General features: G+C 28.3%; 6 protein-coding genes and 1 non-coding gene across 8 annotated transcripts in view; 6 read left to right on the top strand and 1 right to left on the bottom strand.

Moving 5' to 3' along the window:
• LOC109593864 (troponin T) overlaps window positions 1-20,758 on the bottom strand; it is a 168,468-nt gene that overhangs the window by 41,479 nt on the left and 106,231 nt on the right. The gene's annotated exons all lie outside the window — the stretch shown is intronic.
• Window positions 50-956, top strand: LOC109609679 (odorant receptor 94a-like). Its single transcript, XM_049965538.1, has 5 exons — window positions 50-258; window positions 316-415; window positions 476-580; window positions 638-793; window positions 849-956. Exons 1-5 carry the CDS (start codon window positions 53-55, stop codon window positions 903-905), a joined length of 624 nt encoding a protein of 207 aa, XP_049821495.1. The 5' UTR covers window positions 50-52; the 3' UTR covers window positions 906-956.
• Window positions 1,946-10,219, top strand: LOC109609678 (odorant receptor 94a). Its single transcript, XM_049964186.1, is given in 11 exon segments — window positions 1,946-1,957; window positions 2,011-2,723; window positions 2,807-2,906; window positions 2,971-3,075; window positions 3,128-3,283; window positions 3,336-3,391; window positions 7,514-7,613; window positions 9,637-9,741; window positions 9,792-9,896; window positions 9,948-10,103; window positions 10,160-10,219. Coding segments are annotated over 11 exon segments (1,668 nt in total).
• LOC126265072 (odorant receptor Or1-like) lies at window positions 4,877-6,510 on the top strand. The gene is made up of 5 exons (XM_049965533.1): window positions 4,877-5,706; window positions 5,757-5,856; window positions 5,912-6,016; window positions 6,073-6,228; window positions 6,283-6,510. The coding sequence occupies exons 1-5, from the start codon at window positions 4,931-4,933 to the stop codon at window positions 6,337-6,339; spliced, it is 1,194 nt and encodes a 397-aa protein (XP_049821490.1). The 5' UTR covers window positions 4,877-4,930; the 3' UTR covers window positions 6,340-6,510.
• On the top strand, window positions 7,486-8,160 carry LOC126265073 (odorant receptor 30a-like). The gene is made up of 4 exons (XM_049965539.1): window positions 7,486-7,613; window positions 7,670-7,777; window positions 7,839-7,994; window positions 8,065-8,160. The coding sequence occupies exons 1-4, from the start codon at window positions 7,578-7,580 to the stop codon at window positions 8,119-8,121; spliced, it is 357 nt and encodes a 118-aa protein (XP_049821496.1). The 5' UTR covers window positions 7,486-7,577; the 3' UTR covers window positions 8,122-8,160.
• On the top strand, window positions 10,587-16,975 carry LOC109593878 (tetratricopeptide repeat protein 21B-like). Its single transcript, XM_020009007.2, has 8 exons — window positions 10,587-10,679; window positions 10,738-10,976; window positions 12,254-14,609; window positions 14,756-15,169; window positions 15,219-15,382; window positions 15,435-15,539; window positions 15,601-15,997; window positions 16,053-16,975. Exons 3-8 carry the CDS (start codon window positions 12,422-12,424, stop codon window positions 16,706-16,708), a joined length of 3,924 nt encoding a protein of 1,307 aa, XP_019864566.2. The 5' UTR covers window positions 10,587-10,679; window positions 10,738-10,976; window positions 12,254-12,421; the 3' UTR covers window positions 16,709-16,975.
• LOC126265172 (U12 minor spliceosomal RNA) lies at window positions 17,857-18,010 on the top strand. Its single transcript, XR_007547714.1, has one exon. It is a non-coding gene; the product is annotated as a U12 minor spliceosomal RNA (small nuclear RNA).

The following is a 20,758-nucleotide window of genomic DNA, read 5'->3' as shown; positions in this document are numbered from 1 at the left end:
GTGGCTCCCCTTCAATACAAGACCTTATTATACTGTAATATTTATAAGTCAAATGACCAGCATTGGTCTTGGTGCTTGGTTAAACTCAACTTTCGACATTCTGTGTGTCAAACATATTTCAATAATAACAGCTCAGTTTGAAATACTGAAATTAAAATTGGTACAAATTACAGAAGCTAGAATAAATAACATTCCCATTGAAACAGAGGTTGTTAAAAGGTTGGACAGATGCTTACATTTATACGATTTACTTTTGAGGTATAAGCTTTTAGATAATTTGATATAATTAATATAAATTTATTTTGTCTTATGTAGGTATGTAATTGAAATCGAAAAGTCATTCTCTCCAGGAATTTTCGTTCAGTTTGCTTCCAGTATGTGTGTTATATGTGTAACTGGATTTCAGTTAGTAGCAGTAAGTATAATTTGTAATACTAGTGCTAATATTTGTATGACAAAATTGCTACTTTTCTAGATTCCTCTATCAACTTCAAAATTTGTAATGTATGTAAATTACCTTATGTGTATGTTGTGTCAAGTAATTATGTATTGTTGGTATGGTCATTTTTTAATTGGAAGTGTAAGTCACTAACTTAAATGTAATTATAAAAAACTTTAATAAATTAATTGTTTTTAGAGTACAAATATTATTGAAGCTTGTTACATGAGTGATTGGCTAAATTGTAGTCATGATATTCGTAAATCTTTGATATTAATGATGGAGAGAGCAAAGAAACCAGTTTCGATGAGAGCCCTAAACTTTTTCACATTATCCTTGCCTACACTCATAACGGTATTTTTCTTTTATTATATGCAAGTGCGATATGTTATAAGAAAAATATTTTCAGGTGTTAAAATCATCATACTCATATTTAGCTGTTCTGCAGCACATTTATTCTAAGTAACTTGAATTATAAAATTCTATATAATTGATTAATAGGTGCACTTAATGTATGTATGTACAAACAAAATTATTGTCAATTTTAAATTTATGTTATTTATTAAATAATATTAGAAACGCAATTAGAAAAATGCAATTAGGTAATAAAGATTATTATGACATAAATGTGACAAATTTACTTACCAACCATTTTGGAACACCATAACAAGCGAGAATTTATCCTATCGAAGCTAAAATAAAAATAAGAAGAGCAGCTGTAAAAGTTATTTAATTTCAAAGTATTCGTTACAAAGTGATATTTTTATGTGAATTGTTTGTTTCGTAACTACACTAATATTACAAAAATTATTTTACTATTTCATTCTATTTTGTGAGTAACATGGTATCATATTTGCAAACAAACTGTCAAGTTAAAACGAAAAACGTTTAAGAAGCTGCGTTTTGTTAATAAAATTTAATTTTTTATTTTGTAATGTGAAGGAAATTTACGCCACAACAAACTTTTTCAAGGAATAACATTCAATTAAAATTAATATCGACCAAGGTAAACAATACAGCCAATACAAGGCTGTAATTAATACATTTTCTGCATATTAACAGAACACTAGAGGGAATATAAGTGTAACTTACTTTAATTTGTATTTTTACTTTATTCTCGTTAAAAATATATTTCATATTTTCTAAAATTTTATAATTTTCTAACAAATGTAACCTATAATTAACTAATATTCTGTCTGTTGGTCAAACGTCGAGTTATAAAATTCTCTCATGTCAACAATATTTTAATTTTGAAGAATTACAAAGGACAACAACATGTGTGTTATTTTATTATTTATATCGTTTGACTTGTTTTCAAAGTACTTCACTTCTCTGTAGATAATTGGATTAATTAAGACAAATTTAAGGATATTTATAAAATCTATATACCAATCATCAGACATATAATTAATTTTCAAATATGCTCTTTGATAATGAGTTTATAAATAGGATGGTACATGGAAAAAAAGCTTTAGTATTTTGAAGGAAACACTCACTCATAAAAAAATGTCTTACAAGGTAAGTAACAAAATAAATATTCAAATATTAGAAATAATACTCTAGTATTTTAGGCTTTACATTTTGACTTGCGAAATAGCTTTGAATTTGAAAAAAGGTTGCTAACAATTTCCGGATTCTATCCCGACAGAAAATTTAATATTCTGAGGCACATTAGAGTGTTTGTCATTTTACTTATGGATTTCATTCAACTGATTTCTATGATTATATTGATAGCACTAAATTACGATGATTTATCAAAAATATCGAATGCTCTTGTTTTTTTAATTACCCACATTACAATGATGACCAAATTAACGATTTTTTTATATAAAGGAAAGAGCATGCTTAAAATGGAAGATATGCTAAAGATTAAAATATTTACTAGATTTTCTGAGAAGCAAATCGAAATATTGCATGAATATATTGCTAGTGCCGAACGAATATTCTTTTTTTACAGACTTCTTTGTATAATGACCCTAATTTTCTATGGCATATGTCCTTTCATTGATGACTTAGACAATGCTTTACCTTTGCCTGGTTGGATTCCATATGATGTTAGCAAAAATATATTTTTATATATTGCAACTTTCGTGTTTCAAATTATCACTATTACAATGAGTGCTTATAATAATTCCACTTTCGACACAATTGATTGTATGTTGATTACGGTGGCATCAGCTTTATTTGATGTTCTAATGGATAATATGAGAACAATAAACTATCGTTCGAATAATTCGAATCAGTTATTAAAAAATAATATTGAATTTCATGTTGAATTACTGCGGTAAGTAATAAGAAATGTATAATTACAATAAATATTGGTAAATTTATGATAATATAGGCGAATAAGTCAATCATTCTTTTTAGGTATATTAAAGCTATAGAAAAAATGTTTAGTTATGGTATATTAGTACAATTCTTAGCTAGTTGTTTGGTAATTTGTTTCACTGGATTTCAATTAGTTGTGGTAAAATATTTTGAAATAAATGGAAATGTATGAAATTTTCAATTTAATATAAATAATTTTTTAGACGAAGCCTCAGAGCTTACAATTCGTTATTTTATTACTCTACTTGATGGCCATGCTAACTCAAGTTGCAATATATTGTTGATACGGAAATGCTATAAGCATAAAGGTAATAGCTAATTTTTCATTACAAAAATATTATAAACTTAGAACTTTTGCAGCAAAAAGAACTCTTAGAAGCTATACATATGACCAACTGGTACGAATCTGATATGTCCGTAAGAAAGCCATTGATCATCTTATTAGAGAGATGTAAAATGCCAGTCACACTTACAGCAGGAAAATTCTTTACTTTGTCTTTGACAACTTTATTAGCAGTAATTTAATACAAATACTGAAGAATATTATTTACTACTAACATCGTTTCAGATTTTGAAATCATCTTATTCATACTTGGCAGTACTTCAAAGAGCATATAGTGACCAGTAAAATAAGATTTCATCTATAATTTACATTAAATTAATAATGTAGGCTATGTAACAGCCTATAATAATAAAGAATACACTAATTTGTTAACAACATTCAATTTATTTACTTTTTATGACATGTAGATGTACACATTCAATGATGACATACATATTTATGTAATTTTTGTAAATTTTTTGATATAAATAAAAGATTTGGTGAAAGTGGAAGAGTAATTCCTATATGATGTAATCAATTTGTTATTAATATTTGTAATATCTTATTGGATTTGTTAAGAAATAATAAAAATAAATAATTCCAAAAATTGTTTTTAAGGATCAATATATTAGATTTTATTTTGAATATTTAATTTTTATAATGAAATAAAAGGAAAATTATTGTGAAATGAGATTCCAGAGAGAAAGTTCTCTCAAAATTGTTCTGTAATAATTTAATTCTAATTTTATTAAGTAATTTTTTAAATATTTTTTTGTCAGATATTGTTATACTTATATGATCCTATTTTAATTTTGAGATTTACATTTTTTGTAATAAAATAAGGTACCACCTAATATATAAATACTTTTAAAACACACATTAATACAAGGAACTGCGAAATAGATATCTCATACACAAAATGGGAGTTATATATTTATTTTCATAATATTTTAGTATTTAAACAAAAACGGAAAAATATTTAGTGATTGCCAACCACTTAATTTTGTATCAAACAATTTTGTTACTAGTCTGATAATTAATATTAATACAAATTTACTAATGTGCTAATATGATTAAAGCTGGTTGCATGATTCACAATCCTTCTACAAGGACTAAGTTATTCATTTGGGTGTGTCTTATATATTTTGAGTGGTATTTAATAAATCACTTATTATGCAAGGAAAGGTATTATTAGTTTTCTAACATGTTAATTGGAGAATAATTGTATATACGATCAATGCTACTTCTTGAAATGCATCAGTATTCATTTTATACAACCTAACGTAATTACATTTCGATATTAAGGTAGGTATTTAAAAATAATGCATGTAATATTTTAAAATTTCAATGCAATATTTAACTTAAAACTATATTTTTAGGATACCATTTCACATCTCTCGCGTATGTATGACTTATTTACTAACCAATAAATATTATTACAATGCCTTTCAGATATATCAAGTAGACGACATTTAGTTCACAGACAAAGAATTTAATAATTTTGATAAACATTAGTCTATAACAAAAACAAAAATTTCTTCATTTTACTTCATTTGAATATTTTATCAAATAAAAGATGCACATGGAAAATTAACCATTTCCAACAATGAAAATTTTAAAAAATTATTCTAGAATTTAATTTTTTTACCTAAAATAACAATATTTTACTATACTTCATATTTATTTAATTAAGAGAATCATTACTGTTTTTATAAACTATCTATAACTACATATATAATTCAGACATCGTGCAAGTCATATTCCGAGTGGAATTTTTTACTGAAATTTTGCTAAAAAATCTATGAAAGTTTGCCTTTATTAATAATTACTGTTGTTTTTGTATGTTCTATTACCATAAAATCGTTGTTCAACATTATCCAACTTTATTCATGATGTTTGATTTCAATAAAGTATATGCTCTAGAACGAGCATTTTTAAAATCTATTGGTATATATCCTTTGAATGAAATGAAGTACACGTGCATTTTAATAACGTCTGCAATCATGGCATTTGTTTTGGTTTATCTACATTTTGTCTTGATGTTGATTCAGCTGTTTTGTCAAGTTTCCAATATAACAAAAGCTTCAAATATTTTATTATACCTTATGACTCACATTGCTTTTGTAAGCAAAATGACAAACTTCGCTCTTAACAAACACCAAATGTGTTTGGTTGATGATATTCTGAACAACCCCATTTTTAAAACTGTTTCATTGGGAGAAACCGAAATAATTGTAAACTCAATGGTTTCGAGCAAATATTTATCGGTAGTGTTTAGATTTTTGTGTGTTGGAGTGGTATTATTTTATGGTATTTACCCAGTGATTGATATTTCATCCGAGAACATGTACCCTTTAGACCTGTGGTATCCATTTGATCCTAATAGTTATCATTCCACCATCATTCTCTTTGAAGTATCATTAATCGCACTTGGTGCATGGACCAACTCTAATATTGACATTTTAACAATTAAATTGATATCCTTGGGGACTGCACAAATAGAAATTTTGAAAAAAAAGCTGAAAAGTCTTGTCAATAATATGGAGGATGTTGTAACAGATGAAATTGTTAATACACGTTTGAAACATTGCATTGAACATTATTCTCTGATTTTGAGGTGAGTGAAGTTTTTACAAAATAAATTTACGTTATTTTATAATATTTTAGATACGTGAAGACTGTTCAAGACCTCTTTTCAAAAGGAATTTTTGTTCAGTTTGCTTCAAGTGTTGTGGTAATTTGCATGACTGGATTTCAATTTATAGTCGTAAGAAAGAGATTTCTCAACAATTGAGTTTGGAAAGGAATTTCTTACGTTTCAGGTTCCTCTTCAAAGTATGCAGTTTATATTGGTGCTTTTGTATTTTCAAACAATGATGTGTCAAGTAATAATGTATTGTTGGTATGGTCATACAATAATGGAAAGTGTATGTTTATTTTCACAGATATTTAATCAAAGAATAAGATGTAATTTATATTTCAGAGTTCTGGTATAAGTATGGCTTGTTATATGTCTGAATGGAATAGATGCAGTCCTAAGACATGTAAAATGTTAATGATATTTATGGAAAGAGCCAAAAGACCAATTCGTTTTTATGCAGGAAATTATTTTGTTCTAAATTTAGCAACATTGATGGCAGTAAGGAGTTTATGATTTTTTATGTTATAAAAAAATCATATTTTTCATTTGTAGATTTTGCGATCTTCATATTCATATTTTGCGGTTTTACAGCGCTTGTACAAGAAATAATGTGTAATTTGTTAACTTGTATTTACTTTTATTCAAATGTAGTTTCTTATTATTATATATTATATAATGATATATGAATATGTCAAACTATATTTGAAATTTTAAAACCGTACATTTTTATTAATTTAATACAACATAATGCCTAGTATAATTATTGTTCTATTTCTGAAATATTTTTATGAATATGTAGTTTAATTAGTACTCAATAATACAATAGTATTTCATGATGCCTGATTTCATGTTATAATAACACATCAACATTTATTGTCAAACAAACCTATAATTACAACAAAAAAGTTTTAAAAATATATAACTTACACCTAGTTTTCTGAAAGTTTCCTTATTAATAAAATATTCACAGCTGTGAATCATATATAGAAAAATCTCGACTTTAGTCCACAGAAAAAATGATCGACTTAAACAAGTTATATGTTATTGAAAAGAAAACGTTGTTTTTTACAGGGATATATCCCAATTTAGACAAAGAGACTAAAGTCCTTACTGTGCTGTCTGCATACTTCTTTATGATTTACTCTTATATAGTGGTATTTGGTTTATTCATAAAAATTTGTTTAGAAATAAATAATGTGGAAGTAGTAGCTAACGTTCTAGTGTTTTTAATGACACAGCTGGCTTTTGTGTTAAAAATGACAAATTTAATTAGAAATGGAAAACTCATTTTGGAAATAGAAGAAATGTTAAAAAAACCTATATTTCAACCAAATCATCGTGGTGTAGAAATAATTAATAACCATATGAAAGTTTGTAAAATATTGGCTATAATTTTCAGAATATTATGCGTATCAGTTGTGGCATTTTATATGATCTTTCCATTTTTTGAAGAATCTACAGAAAAAGTTTATCCACTTAACATGTGGTTGCCATTTAACCAAGACAATTTTTATGGATTTGTCTTTGGGTTTGAAGTAATTGGAGTCGGAATAAGTGCTTTAATAAACTCAAACCAGGATTTATTGTGCGTTATTTTTATATCAATAGCAACATCACAAATAGATATCTTAAAGGAAAATCTACAATCTGTTGGGACAAATGGAGATTCCTGTAGTGAAGATAATATTTATTCAAATCTTAAAGGTTGTATAAAACATTATTCTTTAATACACAGGTAAGTCGGCCCTAATTTTTTTTACTTCATTTAATTATTGTATTGCAGATTTGTAAACACGGTGGAATTAGCATTTGCGGATGGTGTTTTAGTACAATTCGCAGCAACAGTTATGGTAATATGTACCACTTTGTTCCAAATGATTGTGGTAAGATAACAAAATGAAAATATTTCAAATACAAATTAAAACTGCACTTTATTTAGATTTCAACTCACATGGGTGCACAATTTATACTTCTTTGTTGCTACTTCATGACTATGATGTGCCAAATAGCTATGTATTGTTATTTTGGACATAATATAATGACCAGTGTAAGCATACTTGTGTTTTGTTTAATATAATTTCCACATTTATTAAAAAGTAACATTTTAGAGTTCTGAAATAACAACTGCTTGTTATATGAGCAATTGGTTAAATTTTAGTGTCAAAGTTCGCAAAATGTTGATATTGATAATGGAAAGAGCAAAAAGACCTTTGATTATAACAGCTGGAAGATATTTTATTTTAAATTTAGCAACATTAATGGCAGTTAGTATTTTCATTAATTTATTTGCACAAGCATTGTACTAATAATTTAATTTTTAATATTTCATTCTAGATATTGAAAGCGTCCTATTCTTGTTTAGCTCTGTTACAAAGGACGTACAAAAACTGATATGTGGTCTAATTTAAGAATTCCATGCATAGATTTGAGAACGGATAATTAATGAAAAAAATATATATATAATAATTATATCAAATACATAAATAACTGTGGTTTAATATAGTATTATAATATGAAATTCTAGAAAATATTAAGATTTTATATAGTTTTAAGTCATTACAAATAATCAGTTGTCCACGTATTTTACAAAGCACTGCATATGTATCAAAAATATATTAATCTAAATAAAGATATTGCAAAAGTAAGAACGTATGAGTTGTTTTATTATTCACATCGTTTGTCATTTACAGAAATTTAAGAGTATTTATAAAATCGATAAATCAGACATCAAAGCCGTATAATTTGTAATTTTATTTTAAGTATGCTCTTTGAAATGGAACTTATATATAAGATGATTGAAGGAATAATAGCTTTAAAAAGTGTTGTCTTGAAAAATTACCTCACTCACAAAAAATATGTTCCGCAAAGTAAGTAACAAAATATATTCATAAATATTTCAAATATGAGTGAAATATTTTAGGAATTTGATTTGCGAAATAGCTTTGAATTCGAAAAAAAATTGCTAACAATCTCCGGATTTTATCCTGGGAGAAAGTTTAATGTTCTGAAGTATCTTAAAGTGTTTATTACTTTACTCATGGATTTTATACAAATGATTTCTATGGTCATATTGGTAGTCATAAATTACAATGATTTATCGAAAATATCGAATGCCCTGGTTTTTTTGATCACTCACGTTACAATGATAATCAAATTATCAATTTTTTTAATTAAAGGAAAGAGCATGCTTAATGTGGAAGGTATATTAAGAATAAAAATGTTCTCCAGTTTTTCTGAGAGACAAATCGTAATATTAAATGAATATATTACTAATACTCAACGAATATTTTTTATTTACCGAGTTCTTTGTTGTATTGTTTTATTATTCTATGCCATATGTCCCTTTATTGAAGATTTGGACAACGGTTTACCATTGCCTGGTTGGATTCCATATGAAGTTAAAAAAAATATTTATTTGTATATTACAACTTACATATTTCAAATGGTTACAATCACAATGAGTGCTTATAATAATTCAACTTTCGACACGGTTGATTGTATGTTGATTACGGTGGCATCGGCTTTATTTAATGTTCTAGAGGACAATATGAAAACATTAAACTACCATTCCAAAAATTCGAACCAAATATTAAGAAATAATATTGTATTTCATATTGAATTGTTGAGGTATGTGCAATACATGGAATTATCATATCAAGCCGGCTTCAGTTTTAAATTGCAAATGTTTTCATATAAATATCATTTGTGGAGTCATCTTTATTAATATTAACTTTTTGTTTGTAATTTTGTTTTATGTTACTATTGAATTGACACCATTTTCGTGGTTTTGCGTTGTATACCATTAATTAATTAATTAAATCTTATTAAATGTGGATTTAGTTTTAAAAAATAATAACAAACAAAAAGCTTACTTATTAACTGGAGTAGTGTCCAAGTTCATAAATTTCTAGGTACATTCAAGCTATAGAAGAAGTATTTAGTTATGGCGTTCTAGTACAATTTTTAGCTAGTTGTTTGGTAATTTGCTTCACAGGATTTCAGTTAGTTGTGGTAAAATATTTTATAGCAATTTGTAAAATATGTTCAGTGTATATTTTTAGACTAAACCACAAAGTCTACAATTTTTTATTTTATTACTTTACTTGATGATTCTGCTAACTCAAGTTGCGATATATTGCTGGTATGGAAATAATGTTTCTATAAAGGTAATTGTAAATTTTTCATAGAAAAATTTTTATTAAAATATCTTTTTATAGCAACAAGAACTATTAGTAGCTACACTTTTGTCTACTTGGTATGAATCAGAAATGTCCGTAAGAAAATCTTTGATCATCTTATTGGAAAGATGTAAAATGCCTGTCTCCCTTACAGCAGGAAAATTCTTTACTTTGTCTTTAACAACCCTTTTAGGAGTAATATAATATAAGTGTGATAATGATAATTAATTTTTTTAATAATTTCGTTGTAGATTTTGAAATCATCCTATTCGTACTTGGCAGTACTTCAACAGGCTTATAGTGACAAGTGAAATAGAATTTAATTTATAGAAAATTAATGTAATATTTTTTGTGATTTTTCAAAAAAGTTATAGTTAAATATGTATGTAAAAGTACCTTTATAGAATAATAAAACACAAACGTTAAAGAATAATTTCAATTATTAGATTGACCAATTTTTATATATTAACTATCTACTGTTTGAGAAATAATAATAATAATGTTACTTAATTCAGTTTTATCCCAAATATTTCTATGGTAATGAAAGGATTCTTTAACTGCGCAACATGTGTGCCGTATGGATACTTTGAGGTGTTGTCCCGATTTAAGAGTTACTGTGATGTTGGTTGCAGATATAATAGAGGAGTGTTGTGTAAAAGAGTAAATATAGATGCCGCTGCGTGTTTGTTTTGATTGTGCAAAGGTTACTCGAAGTTATACGCATTATTTTCATAAGTATTTTGTGTTATTAGTGTGGATTGTAAAAAGAAGGTACATAATACATTAAATATTTATTTTTCAATTATTTCAGATGCACTTTTTTTTACAGTAATGCACAGTAGCACAAGATTTGTAAGGCATTTGACACGTAATTCAGCACAAGTTCTCCGGCAAGAAATATCGTCAAATCCATTAGTAAATAATGGCAATAATAAACAATTAGAAATAACAGTAAATGGCCATACAGCTTTTGTGGAGTATAAACCGCATGGAAAAGTTTACCACTTGATTCATACACAGATACCTGATGCTCTCCAAGGTTATGGTCTAGGGGGTATTTTAGCAGAGGTATATAAAAGAGTAGTTATTGGTGGTGGTTTTTGTTTATATGACTATAATTACTATATAAATATGTTTGGAGTATTTAATGCCATCACTCCTGAAATAATTACAATTAAATACCTCATAAATAATTATTTCAATTTTTGTTATTAGATTAATTTACAGTAAGGTCTCTTCTATTTTGATTATTTTTTAACTCGTTCCATCTTATGTAAAAAAAAATTATTGGAAAATAAGTTTTTTTTCTGATAACGTTAACACGCGCCTACAATAAATTACAAATACAATATGCCTAGTTGTTTTACATATATGATCTTATGTTATTATTTTTATAACATAAAGTTGGTTAAATATATAGTGGTGCCTTTATATTAGTATCTTCAATTATGTGTAAAAGTGTAACAAAAATATCGCCTTGGAAACAGGCAAAACACATCAAAAATGTTAATGAAAATCTTTTATTAGTGGTCACTATAATAGCAACTTTTCAAAATATGTAGCAATAACTTATTTATTTAATTATTTTATTATTGTTGCTTTATATAGTATTACAAAAACTGCTATATTCTGATTCTATAAATGTTACATATATTTTTCTGAATTGTGCTAGACAATTTTAATTTTGATAAGGATTTTTAATTATTAAAGATGTGTTATTTAATTTAACGTTAACATATCCCCGTAGCGGAGACCGAATATACGGCAAGTCTATATTCCTTCAAGCTTCTGTGATGAGGTCATTTAAATTTGTAAAATTTTTGTCTATTTTGGTTTGGCCAGATGTATAGTAGGCACAACAATAACAGGAAACAATAAACATAGGTACTGGTATTGTCAATACCAGCACTAGTACTTTTAATGAGCACTTTCTTAACAATTGCTTTATTTTAAATGTCATATTGACTTGTAAATTAAATGTAACTCATAAATTATCTTGTAAAATTGATTTTGAAAATGAATAGCGCAAAATCTTTTGTGAGATTATTCTCGATTAAGTCTCCAGAACTTGCGCGTCAACAACTAGCTAACAATTCGTTAAGAAATAACTTTTCTGAACGAAAATTAGAGGTGCGTTTTAACGGTCACTCAGCTTATGTTGAATATGAACCACAAGGAAAAGTTATGATTTTAAATAATACTTATGTACCAGAAGAATTTCAAAATTATGGATTGGGTCATATTTTAGCTGAGGTATAGTGGTATTATTTATTTCCGAGATTGTGTTAGTGGTCTTCTTTTAATAGTCTAAATTACGTAATTTTAATAATATATTTTATTTTCAGAGAGTTTTCAATTACGTGATAGCCAACAACTTAAAAATGAAGATTCATTGTGAATTTCTTGCCTCTATGATTAATAAAAACGAAGGAAAATACAGCAAATATGTAGTGGAATGAAAAATAAATTGAATTTCAATTATCTTATTTTATTTATAACCATTAATAGATACAATGGATGAAACTGACCAGAAGGCTAAAATATTTTACTTCTTTAGAGAAAAATATTACAATCAAATGATTAACGCATGCAATGATGCTATTGCTAAATACAAAACAGACGTTTCCCTTCATTTATATCATGCGCTTGCTTTAATTTTAATAAACCGTTTAGAGGAGGGTATTCATGAACTTGAAAGTATCGCTTTGGAATCTGAAGTTAAATTAGCGACGACCATTGCGTTAATTTACGGAAACAAACTCCTCGGTGGGTCCAAAGAACTTTTTATAAGACTTGATAATCAGATGCGCGAAGTTCGCAAAAGTACTGATGCTCTTGGATTTTATCATTCTGCATTTGTATTGGTTGCTTATAATAAACTAGAAAAAGCTATAGATTATCTAGATAAAGCAATAAATCTTGATAATACTTTATATGAAGCGTACGATTTAAAAGGGTGGATCCTTATTTTACTTCGCCAAAATGGCCAACGTACCACGGTTAACGCCAAAAATGTATTTCAAACCTCATTGGATGGAAATCCTAAGAATTTAAATGCCATAATGGGCCTTACTGAATGTTATATATATCAGAATGATTTTAAAGAAGCTTTAAATATTATTAATAGAGCTGTCGTTAAATATTCTACAATAAATTTACCTATAATTCAAAAAATGAAAATTCAATTTGCACAAAAAGATTGGGATCAAGCAATTGAGACAATGGTTAGAGTGAAAAATGTATCTCCAGATAATTTGGATTCTTTAAAACAGAACATCGTAATATTACTTTGTCGCGATGCAAACTATGAGGAAGCAGCCGCATGCATTAGAAACTACATCAAGGAATTGAATACAATAGAACCAAACAACAGTATTATTTGTCTAGAGACTGCACGTCTATTCTCTAGAATATGTGGAAAAAATCTTGAAATATTGAGCGAAATTAAAAATCTGCTAGATATGTTGGTCCAAAGTAATTCAGAAAATTCTGATGTGGTTGTAGAGTTGGGTTATCAAAGCTTATTACGTGGCCAAGTTAAGGAAGCCCTGAGATATTTTAAAATGGCAACAAAAATAGATGAAAGTTCTCTGCCAGCCCTAATAGGATTATCCATTTGCGAATTCACAGAAAATGGGAAAACCGATCAGTTAAAACAACAAGTTGAATTCTTACAAGAATTTAAAGATGCTCAAAACTCTGCCTTATTGTACTTTATTCAAGCGAAGATAGCCAATTTTTCTGAAGAAGCATTAACTCTACTTAAAAGAGTTTGTGAAATACATTTCACACCATTAAAGAACTATCCATATTCCGATCACTATTTACTCATGTTAAATCCGAATTTTACACTTGACATTGTTAAGGAATATCTACAACATATCTCTGGTACCCAAGAATCAAAACAGCTCTCGAGTACTGACAAAACACTCACTTCAGCTGTAGAAATATTGCATATGCTTGTTTCGGCTTGTCCAGGCTTAATAGAGCCATTGTACTTATTATCAAAACTACAATATTTGAGCGGAGATTACACCCTAGCGTTAGAAACTTTGGAAAAAATACTTTCGAAAGCAAGTTCACATGTGGATGCCCACTTATTGATGGCCCAGATCCAATTGCAGCAAGGTTTATACGACAGAGCCGCCCAAAGTTTAGAAATTTGTGTCAACAATGACTTCAGGGTTCGGGAATATCCATTATATCATTATATATCTGCTGTGGTGGATAAGAAAAACGGCATTTACCCAGAAGCAGTTAAATCTTTAACAACTGCAATTACTTTAGCTAATACACAATCTACTAAGGAGGGACATATGCGATTGACTTTGGCCGAGAAAGCGTCTATTTATGTGGAGTTAATAGATTGTCTGAATGTTATGGAACAAACCGAAGAGGCATCAAAAATTTTGGAAGAAGCTACTAGGGAACTGAAAGGAACATCCGAAGAATCACGCATATTTTTACTAAGCGTTGACAATTTTCTTTCCCGGAAAAACATCCAGGGAGCATTACAGATACTGGAGAATATTAAATCTAATGAATCGTGTTATTTGGAGGCTCAAAAGAAGCGAGCAGATATATTACTTAAATACAGAAATGACAAATTTGCATATCTTGAATGTTACAAAAAATTGATTGGCGACAATCCTGGATCTGAAGAGTATATTGCTCTGGGAGATGCATATTTGGTAATCTTGGGTAAGTAAGTTTCATTAAAAATCAATTATCAAAAAATTATCTATTTCGATTAGTTTAGTTATCATGTTGCATAGTTCAATGATATTCAAAAGTCTCAATAATTGAATGAAGATTTTAATTATTTTTAAACTAGTAATTATTTTTAGAACCGGACGACGCTTTAGATAGTTATGGAAAAGCTCTTCAGATAAATCCATCCGATTCGTATTTAATTTTAAAGATGGGTCGAGCTCTTGTTCAAACTCATTATTTTGGAAGAGCCGTCAAATATTATGAAAATGCTATTAAAACGAGTTCGGATCCACAATTAAAGTTAGATCTAGCGGAACTATTTATGAATTTAAAGGAATACTCAAAAGCCGAAAATTTATTAGCTGGCGAATGTGACAAAGACAATGCAACAGACGATATTACAAATTTGGAATATAAGATTAAAGTATATAACCTATTGGGGCAAATAAAGGAAAAATCTGGCAATATCAAAGATGCTATAAAGACTTTTCGAGATGCTATGGAAACCCAGAATAGGTTGAGGAAACGACTTGCGATTGATTATAATGGTAATCATAATAGTATGCAAACATCACATTGTAAAAAAATATATTTTAGGTAATTCACAACAGGAAGAAATTGTGGAAACTGCTTTAAAATTGGCCGAATTATCAATTTCAATCAAGAATACGGACGACGCAGTTAATTTTTACAAAGAATGTTTGAATGTGTCGCCAAACAATGTGAATATTATGGTCTCTCTAGCAAAATTATATATGCAAGTAAGTATAAGCTTTGGTAAATTAATTATAAAATGTAACATGGTTATTGTAGATGAATTTTTTGGAATTATGTCAACAAACTTGTACCAATATCTTACGAATTGACAATGAAAACGAAGCTGCTTCTGTTATGATGGCTGACATTGCATTTCATAAGGTAAAAATAATCAGCATAACATAGATGTAGCTTTGTCATCACGGTGTATTATGCATTTTAGATAGACTTTGATATGGCCTTATTCCATTTTACTCAACTTATCTCGAAACAGCCAACCAATTGGGCGGCTCTGGTAAGATTAATTGAAATACTAAGACGAACTGGTAATTTGGAAGATTTGCCTGAATATTTGACCACCGCAGAAGTCCGATGTGAAAATCCAACGAAAGAGTCAGGCTTTCTGTTTTGCACGGCACTGTATCAGTGGTATATTGGAAATCTTAATGGTGCATTGAAAAATTTTAATAGCTCTAGACAGGATCCAGAATATGGTCTAAAAGCTATCTATAATATGATTGAAATTTGTTTGAATCCCGATGATGAGATGCTTGCAGAACAATTTATGGATAGTGAGGATATTGAATACAGAGATTCAAGGTCTATGGCATTAAAAACAGGTATTCAGATATAAAAAATTAATTAAATAAACGTTACATTTTTAAAATATTTTAGCTGACCGTTTACTGAAGGAATTAAAGCAACGTTTAGAAGCTTCTGGCGAGGACATGTTAAAATATCGTCTTTTAACAAATTTTAGACTTTTGGCTACGAAGGACAAATATAACATTGAGAGAGCTCTAGAGGGATTTGTTGCCATTGTTTCAGAGAATTCATATAAGGATAATATAGGAGGAACACTCGGCATATCGACAGCATACACATTGCTCAAACAAACACAAAGGGCCAAAAATCAGTTAAAGAGAATTGTAAAGTCGACTTGGACTTTTGATGACGCCGAGTACTTAGAACGATGTTGGTTGTTGTTGGCGGATTATTATATTCAGTCGGCAAAATTCGACGTGGCCTCAGATTTAATTCAAAAAGTCATTACACACAACAAAAGTTGTACCAAAGCTCACGAATATTTGGGTTTTATTTCGGAAAAAGAACAAAGATACAAAGATGCAATAACCAATTATGAATATGCCTGGAGGTTTGGTGGAAAGTGCAATCCGACAATTGGATTCAAACTAGCTTATGTATTAATGAAATGTAAGAAATATCCTGCTGCAATTGATATTGCACAGGAAGTTTTAAAATTAAATCCTGAGTATCCTAGAGTAAAAAAAGACATATTAGATAAATGTATGACTAATTTGAGATCTTAAATAAGTAGTGATAAATTTTATTTAAATTTTTAACAGTATATTTATATTTATTTATGTACTTATGTTATCTACATAATAGTGCCTTAAGCTTATAATGCATTAAATGTCGTTTTTTGTTGAAAATGTCTTGAAACTATTATAAAGTAGCTCGTAAAACTCTTTTTAGAATTAGAATAAAAAACTGTTTGCACTGAGTATTATAGTATATTTTTCGCTACACTCAGATATGTTTACAATATATATATTCAATAAATCATATAAATTATCTGTAACGATTTTATTTTTCTACCATTACAATTTAAAAAAATGTACATATACTTTAACCTAATTTAATTAAATCTGGCAAAAATGAAATCTTATAAAAATGGGTCCGATTTATTTGTTTATTCGCTTGATGTTTTAATTATTAAAAGATATCGAAGATAAATTCTTTCTGGAGCATTGGTAAACACAAACTGGGAACATCTAAATTATGAAAAAAATTCTTAACCAATAAAGATTTTAAAATGACTTGTTTCCAGGGTTATTATTTTCTGATGCATCAAAATATTTTGTCGATCTTTGTTTTTGGTATATTCTAAACAACCACTAGAAATGTCACTGTCTGATGATGATTGCATTAAAATCTAATAATAGATAACAAAACATTGATTTCTCTTTCATTTTGTGGACGACATGGTTGTCTAGGATATGATGTTGCTAAGGTCCTTAAAATTCCGGATAAATTTAGCAAACAAAGACAAATCAGGTACTTTATTTCTATTAATTTTTGTAATATAAGAAAAATAATTCAAAAAAATTTTCGAATTCGAATTATTCGAAGGTAGAATCACCTGATCACAAAAAATTAAAAATGTGTAACCTTAGTTGCATATGCAACAGGATTACATTGGGCTTTGCATTAAGTATCCGGTTTAATAATTATGCTTTCATAGTTACATGAAAATGTAAATACGAAAGTATTTTAATTCACTCGGATTTTATGAACTCTACAGAAATAAAGTAAAATTACTTAACAAATGTTAGGGATGATTTAGATAATTCTTCTTCTTCTTTTATTTATATATAAACTGATGTAACATCTAATATCTCACCGGCGTTGTATAGCATTTCATGAATAAGTACCTGAAAACGTCGTTAAAGATTTCGTGCCTTAAACTAATGAGTAAGGAAAATATACGAGCCTTGGTAACGCTTGGCTTACATGCTAGCTACCTAGCCGTTTAATTTTTGTAGGGGTACAGGTCGTCCTGTGAATGCCTGCCTACTTTTCGCAAGTGTTCCGGTGAAGCGATTTGCCCCGTTTAAATTTCAATAGAATCTTTAATTTTCATGAAAATATTAATGCTTTAATTTAAAGTAGAGTCGAGCAGCTCGACTCGAGCTTACTTTCACGTCCTCGTCCACCCATCAAATATTTATTTAATGTTGCTTTTTCTTTATGGATTTACAATTACAGAAAAATATATAATTATGAGAAAATTATCCAAATTCTATTTACTATATATTATTTTTTAGCTTTATATGTGTCAACAATATCTAATAAAAATTTTCATGAAGTATATAATACTGTCAACCGGGTTGTCTACATATGGTAGTCTATCTCTATCACAACAGACGCATTTATATAGTTAAAGATTTTCATTAAAAGAAACACAAATCGAAAATAATGGATTTATTTTAATTTAATAACTCTATTTCTGAAATATCTGTCAAAATACAATATTTATGCAATCTGTGAAGTCACAATTTGGTCTGTAAAAGCTAAATTTATTATAGCATTTGCTATGACAAATTTGGTTTTTTTTTTCAGTTCTGGGGCTCACTACCGCTCCACAAGCCAGTGGTGGTGGGAAACCAACGGATCTAACTGCAAGTCCAATCCATACCCAGGAAGATCTCGGATCTTCCTCAGATTGGACTTGTTCTTTCGAACCCAGTTGATAGGGGGCTGGCATCTTTGTCAGTCCCACGTCTTCTGGTTCAGTAAACCCGTATATGCAAATATACACCCTGTTTTCCCCATATGTGAGTAATCGCATTTTGGTTCGAATCCGGTCCGGATCGGTACCCGGAGGGAAGTTTTTACATTTTCCCCTCTCTGTCCCAACAAAAAAAAAAGGTTTTTTTTTCAACGAACTTAGTTCTTTCCCAACTTGATAAGCATGGCCAATTTTGAGGAAACAAACATATATTTAGTACCAGGTTGCTCGTATTACCTTATTTTATTCGTAATTAAATTTTATAGAACATTTTCATCATTCATCTTTGTATCATTTCAGCATTTTTTAAATTGGTAATAAAGTAATTTAGATGTGAATGCCTCTAAACAGCTAAACAGAAATATAGTTTCGAAAAAACTTTTTTTTTGTTTGGGGGACAAAGAAGGGAAAGTTTAAAAACCCCTCTCCGGACACCGATCCGAAGATCATGGCCATAGTGTTTACCATGTATAATAAATCATACATGGGGGGAAAGGAACGTATATTTGTATATACGGGGTATGCTGAACCATTTTTCTGATTTTCCAATTCTTCACTTTTACAAATTTCTAATTCTCCACTTTCTCAAATTTCCAAATTTACATTTTTCCATTTTTAATTTGTCCATTTTTTTCATTTTTCCTTTTTTATATTTGTCAATTATCCTTTTTTTATTTTTCAATTTTCCATTTTCCTATTTTTCCAATTTTTCAATTTTCTAATTCTTCACTTTTCCAAATTTTCAATTTTAAATAAGTTGATTTCTTAAAAAAATCTAATAATAGTCCAACAGAAAACGAGATAAAAAATGTTAAAGGTTGTAACAAACCGTACTTTTTTCCCAAATTTCCAATTTTACAATTTTACATTTTTCCTGTTTTCCATTATTTATCTTTTCATTTTTAATTTTTTCAATTTCCTTTTTTATATTTTTCCATTTTTCATTTTTTTTTTCAATTTTCTATTGTTCCAATATTCCATTTTCGACTTTTAATTCTTCCGTTTTCCTTTTTTATATTTTTCCAATTTTAAATTTTATCATTTTTGCAATTTTTCAATTTACCTTTACCCAAATTTCCTAATATTGAGTCGATTTCTTAAAAAAATTCTAATAAAAGTGTATATTTTGAAAACGAAGTCGTTCTAAAAATTCTACACATTTCTGTGCAAAAGCTAATTGATAGCAAATAGTCATTGATACTTTTCAAGTTGCGGCGCAATTAATGACCATTGTTTGGTCAACTGGATCTTAATCTTCAAGTTAACAACATACATTAGATTTCCTTCCTAATGAATAAATCATTTGAAGAGACACTCAAGTTAATTTTATTCATAAAATAATATCAACAAGAAAGTATCATTAAATGTTGTTGAGCGTTACCAACGACATTTCATTGTCTGTAAATTATTATTGTAATTAAGATTATTTCGTCATACATTTTGTGGATTTAAACATTTCAGAGAATATTTGATTAGTTGTAAACTTTATATTTTCCATTGTTTAACTGATAAGCTCTGCATATTATTCATAACTTAGATATTGATTTATTTCCTAATCATAAAATACATCATTGGCGTAACCCAAAAAATTAATAAGACAATAAAAATATACACAATTTGTACAGAAAACAAATTATAATGTATACCGTAAAAACTTGGAAAAAGGTTGAAACTAAACAAAACCTAGTTTAGTTTAGATTGCATACAACTAAAATTTATTGTTACTTTATCACATTCGGACTATTATCTTGTATTAAAGAAACTACATTCACAATCAAAAATAAGGCGCTGCGCAACAGTATTTATTAATTAGTTTATGATTACTTTCGAGTGAAGATTAAATGTTAGACTTTGGAAAATGTTGTTTATTTAATTACATATGTAACTGCACATTATCCATACCGCAGATACGCCATTGCAAATTTGAGTGGGCTTTATTATACCTGCGGAAATTTTCCATAGACATCCAACAAATCGCGTACGTATGGCTCAGATCCTCAATTACAAATAATAATAGCCGGACGCCAATTAAATATATTTTATCTCTGTCAAGCCAATACATCCTTCA

The sequence above is a fragment of the Aethina tumida genome, chromosome 3 (assembly GCF_024364675.1).
Source record: "Aethina tumida isolate Nest 87 chromosome 3, icAetTumi1.1, whole genome shotgun sequence".
In the NCBI taxonomy this organism is placed as follows: domain Eukaryota; kingdom Metazoa; phylum Arthropoda; class Insecta; order Coleoptera; family Nitidulidae; genus Aethina; species Aethina tumida.
The sequence above is the reverse complement of the archived record's forward strand: the minus strand, read 5'-3'. Positions and strand labels throughout refer to the sequence as shown.